Genomic DNA, 8,543 nt, shown 5'->3' on the forward strand with positions numbered 1-8,543 from the left:
GGAGGATGGAGGTTGGGGGAGGGGCATCTGGTCGGGCTCAGGGCTGGTCAGGGTTAACCCAGTTAAGTCCCAAATGGGCAAAAAGAGGCACACAGTTGCAGCAGGAATAGACACGCTGCTCTACATAGGGGAATAGGCATGCTGCTGTATGTAGGGAATAGGAACACTGCGGTATATAGGGAATAGACACGCTGCTCTATATAGGGAATAGACACGCTGCTGTATATAGGGAATAGGCATGCTGCTCTATATAGGGAATAGACACGCTGCTGTATATAGGGAATAGACACACTGCTGTATATAGGGAATAGACACGCTGCTGTACTTAGGGAATAGACACTGCTGTACTATAGGGGAATAGACACGCTGCTCTATATAGGGAATAGGAACACGGCTGCTGTTCATAGGGAATAGACACGCTGCTGTATTAGGGAATAGGCACGCTGCTGTATATAGGGAATAGGCACGCTGCTGTATATAGGGAATAGGCACGATGCTGTATATAGGGAATAGGCACGCTGCTGTATATAGGGAATAGGAACACTGCTCTATATAGGGAATAGGCACGCTGCTGTATATAGGGAATAGACACGCTGCTGTATATAGGGAATAGAACACTGCTCTATGCTGCTGTATAGGGAATAGGAACACTGCTGTATATAGGGGGAATAGGCACGCTGCTGTATATAGGGAATAGGCACTGCTGTATATAGGGAATAGGAACACTGCTGTATATAGGGAATAGGCACGCTGCTGCATAGGGAAAATAGGCACACTGCTCTATATAGGGAATAGACACGCTGCTGTATTAGGGAATAGACACGCTGCTGTATATAGGGAATAGACACGCTGCTGTATATAGGGAATAGACACACTGCTCTATATAGGGAATAGGCACGCTGCTGTATATAGGGAATAGACACGCTGCTGTATATAGGGAATAGACACGCTGCTGTACATAGGGAATAGACACGCTGCTGTATATAGGGAATAGGGTGATATTTGGGATGTATATTAATCTGGAAAGGAAATGAAGGGGCACTTTCTGCTGTATCACTCTCCCTCACTCTCAATTCAATTCAAGGAACACTGCTTTATTGGCATGCTGTAACATGTGTTAACATTGCCTATAGCAGGTGAGGTAGATAATAGGAAAAAAGTGAAATAAACAATAAAAACGCTGCTTATACAGTACATCACACATACAGCTGCTTACATAGGGAATAATGACTGTATTACAAATGGCATTGTCACGAATAGACACGCTAGAAAGGCTAAATGGAATAACCTAGCTGTATCAAAATAAAGATGCTGGAACCGCATAAAGTTCTTATAGTGCAAAGGTGTTTATTTACAAGTGATTCCGTACATAGGGAAAGGAACAACAGTACTGCCATCAATCTACCTTATGGGACACGCTGCTGCTTAAAAACAATGCTGCAATCCACAGCTCAATCCAAACTGCCTCTCCATGACTGAAAGAGAGGCTCCTTTTGTAGGCTAGCCCTACCCCTCAGAACAATTAAACCTCTAATTAATTAATCAATATAGGGAATACAAACCTACATTTTCCATGAACTAAACATACTAAAGGATATACATTGCAACACGCTGCTTTTAAACAATATCACAACATAACATTTACAACATTACATCACTACTGACACGCTGCTATCTTTCAATATGCCCATATGCATTAATGAGCCATTTGGGACAGGCACTATAAAGCCAACCTGCAATTCCCTTAGCTCGGGCACGCTTTTATAGGGAATACCCGGAAGCTACAGAGATGGAGAAGAGGAACAGAACAAACAAACAATGCGCTCATCCACAACATTGATAAGTATAATAATTATTGTACGCTGCAAATATGAAATAGGCACGCTGTGAAATGCATGCACCAAGGAAGTTAATAGTGCACCCACATTGTTAACTTATCTTATAATAGTGCATAGGGAATAGGCACGTGCTGTACATATGTGCATGTGGAATAGGCAAATGCTGCTGCGCCAGTGACGGACTTCTACGTCACAGTCATATTACTGCTGTATATATACAGTGTTGTAACAATGTTCACGCTGCTGTATAAGGGAAAATAAATAAGCATAAATATGGGTTGTATTTACAATGGTGTTTGTTTTTCTCTGGTTGCCCTTTTCTTGTGATATGTTGATATTTATGTTACTTTTGATGGCATAGGGAAAGGCCCTTCTTAGGGGCCTTGTCTCTCTGATCGTTCACAGCTTTGTGGAAGTTACCTGTGGCGCTGATGTTTAGGCCAAGGTATGTATAGTTTTTGTGTGCTCTAGGGCAACAGTGTGTAGATGGAATTTGTATTTGTGGTGCCTTGGCGACTGGACCTTTTTGGAACACCATTATTTTGGTCTTACTGAGATTTACTGTCAGGGCCCAGGTGCTGCTGTAGGCCCTCCTTGGTTGGTGATCATCAGGCATCTTCTCTCTCTCTCTCTCTAGTCTATCTAGTCATCTCTGTATCTCTCTCTTCTCTGGTCTTCACTCTCTGCTCTCTTCTAGTCTCTCTCCCCCGATATGATGGAACAGCTGACAGAACATTCTAGTGGTCTTCTCTCTTTGCTCAGAAATTCTAGTCTCTCACTCGGGTCGATATGATGGAAAGTTGACATCTCGGCTGCACAGAACATTCTAGTGGTATTCACTCTCTCCGATATGATGATTGACAGAACATTCTCTCTCTCTCTCTGTCTCTATCTTTTTCTCTCTCTCTGTCTCTCTCTCAACATGGGAGTGGTGTTCCATCGGCTGCACAGAACATTCTAGTGGCACAGGTGCAGAACATAATACACACACACACACACACAGTTTCTATCCGCTCCAGAGAACATTCTAGTGGTATTCACATCGGCTGCACAGAACATTCTAGTGGTATTCACATCGGCTGCACAGAACATTCTAGTGGTGTTCACATCGGCTGCACAGAACATTCTAGTGGTGTTCACATCGCTGCACAGAACATTCTAGTGGTATTCACATCGGCTGCACAGAACATTCTAGTGGTATTCACATCGGCTGCACAGAACATTCTAGTGGTATTCACATCGGCTGCACAGAACATTCTAGTGGTGTTCACATCGGCTGCACAGAACATTCTGGTGGTGTTCACATCGACTGCACAGAACATTCTAGTGGTATTCACATCGACTGCACAGAACATTCTAGTGGTGTTCACATTCGGCTGCACAGAACATTCTAGTGGTGTTCACATCGGCTGCACAGAACATTCTAGTGGTGTTCACATCGGCTGCACAGAACATTCTAGTGGTGTTCACATCGGCTGCACAGAACATTCTAGTGGTATTCACATCGACTGCACAGAACATTCTAGTGGTGTTCACATCGGCTGCACAGAACATTCTAGTGGTGTTCACATCGGCTGCACAGAACATTCTAGTGGTGTTCACATCGGCTGCACAGAACATTCTAGTGTTGTTCACATCGGCTGCACAGAACATTCTAGTGGTGTTCACATCGGCTGCACAGAACATTCTAGTGGTATTCACATTGGCTGCACAGAACATTCTAGTGGTATTCACATCGGGTGCACAGAATATTCTAGTGGTGTTCACATCGACTGCACAGAACATTCTAGTGGTGTTCACATCGGCTGCACAGAACATTCTAGTGGTGTTCACATCGGCTGCACAGAACATTCTAGTGGTATTCACATCGACTGCACAGAACATTCTAGTGGTGTTCACATCGGCTGCACAGAACATTCTAGTGGTGTTCACATCGGCTGCACAGAACATTCTAGTGGTGTTCACATCGGCTGCACAGAACATTCTAGTGGTATTCACATCGGCTGCACAGAACATTCTAGTGGTGTTCACATCGGCTGCACAGAACATTCTAGTGGTGTTCTCATCGGCTGCACAGAACATTCTAGTGGTATTCACATCGGCTGCACAGAACATTCTAGTGGTATTCACATCGGCTGCACAGAACATTCTAGTGGTATTCACATCGGGTGCACAGAACATTCTAGTGGTATTCACATCGGCTGCACAGAACATTCTAGTGGTATTCACATCGGCTGCACAGAACATTCTAGTGGTATTCACATCGGCTGCACAGAACATTCTAGTGGTATTCACATCTGGTGCACAGAACATTCCCTCAAAGGTCCACAATTTCCAAACAATACTATTTTTAGAACCTTCAATAGCATATTTATTTTAGGTTTAACATAATATTACATTGATGTTCACGCAATGTTACACTGAACGAAAACATTAAAATGCAACGTGCAACAATTTCAAAGATTTTACTGAGTTACAGTTCAAAGAAGAAAATCAGTCAATTGAAACGAATTAGTTTGGCTCTAATCTATGGATTTTCACATGACTGGGAATACAGATATACATCTGTTGGTCACAGAGTGTTGTGGATCAGAAAACCAGTCAGTATCTGCTGTGACCCCAGTTTGCCTCATGCAGCGTGACACATCTCCTTCGCATCGTGTTGATTGCGGCCGGCTGGAATGTCGAACCACTCCTCTTCAACGGGAAGTGGCTGGATATTGGCGGGAACTGGAACACGTTATCGGACATGTTGATCCTGAGCATTCCAAACATACTCAATGGGTGACATGTCTGGTGACTATTCAGACCGTGGAAGAATGTGTTCCGATTCCAGGAATTGAGTGCAGATCCTTACGACATTGGGGCCGTGTATCATCATACTGAAACATTGTGTCACGACTTCTGCCGAAGTCGTTGCCTCTCCTTGTTCGGGCGGTGCTCGGCGTTCGGCGTCACCGGTCTTCTAGCCATCATTGATCCATTTTTCATATTCCATTGGTTTTGTCTTGTCTTCCCACACACCTGTTTTCATCTCATTCATTACCTGTTGTGTATTTAACCCTCTGTTTCCCCTCATGTCTTTGTCAGAGATTGTTTTATTGTCAGTGTAGTGTGTTTGTTGTATAGGTGCGCGTCGGGTCCTTGTACCCATGTTTGTTGATGTATGTACCTTTTAGTGTTATGGAGCATGTTACGTGGACTTTATTAAAAGACTCCATTTTACACTCCGTTTACTCTCCTGCGCCTGACTTCTCTGCCACCTATACACCTATGCCTGACAGAATCTCTGACCAAAATATGAAGTCAGCAGGAGAGGACTCTATGCCCATGGAGCTGGAGGAACGCGTTCAGGAACAAGCGAGGGAGCTTGACTGTATAAGCTCCGTCATGGATCGCATTGTCCAGAAAATGGATCGCTGGGAGAGACAGGGAGTTTCTCCAGCGCCACCACCACCACAACCGGAATCTCCCGTGAACGTTTTTCCTCTCCGGAATCGAAGATCTATCTCTCTCTCTCTCTCTCTCCCTCTCTCTCTCTCTCTCTCTCTCTCTCTCTCTCTCTCTCTCTCTCTCTCTCTCTCTCTCTCTCAGCGATGGGAGGGGAGGTCCTCTTCGGCATTATGGCAGAGGTGCACATAATACACACACACACAGTTTCTATCCCTCCAGAGTCCAACATTCTAGTGGTGTTCTCCGGAAGGTGTGTATTCACATCGGCTGCACAGAACATTCTAGTGGTATTCACATCGGCTGCACAGAACATTCTAGTGGTATTCACATCGGGTGCACAGAACATTCCCTCAAAGGTCCACAATTTCCAAACAATACTATTTTTAGAACCTTCAATAGCATATTTATTTTAGGTTTAACATAATATTACATTGATGTTCACGCAATGTTGCACTGAACGAAAACATTAAAACGCAACGTGCAACAATTTCAAAGATTTTACTGAGTTACAGTTCAAAGAAGGAAATCAGTCAATTGAAACGAATTAGTTAGGCTCTAATCTATGGATTTTCACATGACTGGGAATACAGATATACATCTGTTGGTCACAGATAGAGGGTTGTGGATCAGAAAACCAGTCAGTATCTGCTGTGACCCCCGTTTGCCTCATGCAGCGTGACACATCTCCTTCGCATCGTGTTGATTGCGGCCGGCTGGAATGTCGAACCACTCCTCTTCAACGGCTGTGGGAAGTGGCTGGATATTGGCGGGAACTGGAACACGTTATCGGACATGTTGATCCTGAGCATTCCAAACATACTCAATGGGTGACATGTCTGGTGACTATTCAGAAAGAATATGTTCCGATTCCAGGAATTGAGTGCAGATCCTTACGACATTGGGGCCGTGTATCATCATACTGAAACATTGTGTCACGACTTCTGCCGAAGTCGTTGCCTCTCCTTGTTCGGGCGGTGCTCGGCGTTCGACGTCACCGGTCTTCTAGCCATCATTGATCCATTTTTAATTTTCCATTGGTTTTGTCTTGTCTTCCCACACACCTGTTTTCATCTCATTCATTACCTGTTGTGTATTTAACCCTCTGTTTCCCCTCATGTCTTTGTCAGAGATTGTTTTATTGTCAGTGTAGTGTGTTTGTTGTATAGGTGCGCGTCGGGTCCTTGTACCCATGTTTGTTGATGTATGTACCTTTTAGTGTTATGGAGCATGTTACGTGGACTTTATTAAAAGACTCCATTTTACACTCCGTTTGACTCTCCTGCGCCTGACTTCTCTGCCACCTATACACCTATGCCTGACAGAATCTCTGACCGAAATATGAAGTCAGCAGGAGAGGACTCTATGCCCATTGATCCTGAGCATTCCAAACATACTCAATGGGTGACATGTCTGGTGACTATTCAGACCGTGGAAGAATGTGTTCCGATTCCAGGAATTGAGTTCAGATCCTTACGACATTGGGGCCGTGTATCTTCACACTGAAACATTGGGTAAGGGCAGTGGATGAACGGCACGACAGCGGACCCTCAGGATCTCGTTACAGTGTCTCTGTGCATTCAAATTGCCATCGATAAAACACAATTGTGTTCACTGTCCGTAGCTTATACCTGCCCCATACCATAACCATGGGGCACTCTGTTCACAACGTTGACATCAGCAAACCACTCACCCTCACGACGCCTACCATTTGCCCCGGTGCAGTGGATACAAGGGATTAATCCGTGAAAAGCACACTTCTGAAGCGTGCCAGTGGCTATCGAAGGTGAGCACTTGCCCATTGAAATAGGTTACAACGTCGAATTGCAGTCAGGTCAATACTCTATTGAGGGCGACAAGCATCCCTGAGAAGGTTTCTGACAGTTTGTGCAGAAATTCATTGGTTGGGAAAACCCATAGTTTCATCAGCTGTCAGGGTGGCTGGTCTTGCAGATGAAGAAGCCAGATGTGGAGGTCCTGGGCTAATTGAGGGCCTCTCTTCAGCCCTGGATGTCTGCCTAGTTCAGGGCCTCTCTCTCTCTCTCTCTCTCTCTCTCTCTCTCTCTCTCTCTCTCTCTCTCTCTCTCTCTCTCTCTCTCTCTCTCTCTCTCTCTCTCTCTCTCTCTCTCTCTCTCTCTCTCTCTCTCTCTCTCTCTCTCTCTCTCTCTCTCTTGATGAGTGATTCTTGCTGTGTTTGTATTATCATTATTTAGTTTAGTATAATTTATTCATTATGTAGTAATGCTTTATATGATTGTGATGTGTTGGCTACATATCTTAGATCGCCCGGCTGTGTTTTCTCTCATGTTATTTGATGGGGCGATAAATGAACATGCTGCTGTTGCTCATGTTGCTGATGTCTACCTTTTAGCTTTTACGATGTTGGACCAACTTCTTAGAGCCCGTTGCTCTGTGAATGAGGAAACTGTAGGTCTGTTTCTCCCTCGTGTGTTGGGAGAAACCACACGCGTGGTCTGTAAGTGCGAGAACACTGCATCATTTTTCAACAAACAACATGGGAGAAAATCGGGACCTCTTTCACTGACATGTCAGGACTGTTCTCTTGGTACTTCACAGTCCCTCTGGACTTTACACATCTGAAATATGTGGCATTAAAGTCTCTGGTGGCTGTCGATTGTCGTTCAAGTGCTTGTCTGTAAATCCATGTTGTAACCCCCCCCCCCCCTCTGATCTAGACTTGCCGTTGTCTTGCTGCTTCTGCTGTCTGGAAATGTGACCTCTGACCCAGGGTCCTGACATCATTACCCCTGCCGAATTAATATGAATGTCTATAGTTTTGTGTAATGTTGTGTTAGTGTGTGTAGTAAGTTGTTTTGTCTGAAACTTTGTTTCCTCTGCTGCTGTTGTACCAGGTCTCTCTTGAAAAATAGATTTTTATCTCAATGAGGAAAAACCTGTATAAGTCAAGGTAAAAAAAAAAACAAAAAAAACAAACGCCTTTAAAAAAAAACACATAGCTGATATGGCTGACTTGGTTAAACGAATGGGGTTTCTACTGGCAATTGAGATGTACAAACTATGGCATAAGGGGACGACAAGCGGATAAGAGGCAATCCGTAATTTTGATGACGACATTAATCAGCGAGATAGGACGGACGTAGTTAATATAACTATTTGTTCAGCACTTTTGAAGTGTACTGCGACAGAATTCAGAACATGGGCCGTTCTTACAGTGTTCTCCCTGTACACCAAGTCAGAACCATAGGATAAATAACGGGGGCATATAAAGCAGAC

At 44.3% G+C, this 8,543-nt stretch overlaps 1 protein-coding gene across 1 annotated transcript in view; it reads left to right on the top strand.

Moving 5' to 3' along the window:
- The window catches only part of LOC135552155 (ATP-binding cassette sub-family C member 12-like), a 128,223-nt gene extending 122,101 nt beyond the window's left edge, over nt 1-6,122 (top strand). Inside the window, exons 43-44 of the mRNA XM_064983604.1 lie at nt 4,476-4,622; nt 5,966-6,122. Of these exons, the coding sequence (XP_064839676.1) occupies nt 4,476-4,622; nt 5,966-6,122 (304 nt within the window). The remainder of the gene's footprint in view (nt 1-4,475; nt 4,623-5,965) is intronic.
- Nucleotides 6,123-8,543: the final 2,421 nt, after the last annotated feature.

This window comes from Oncorhynchus masou, chromosome 2, assembly GCF_036934945.1.
Source record: "Oncorhynchus masou masou isolate Uvic2021 chromosome 2, UVic_Omas_1.1, whole genome shotgun sequence".
Taxonomy (NCBI): Eukaryota; Metazoa; Chordata; class Actinopteri; order Salmoniformes; family Salmonidae; genus Oncorhynchus; species Oncorhynchus masou.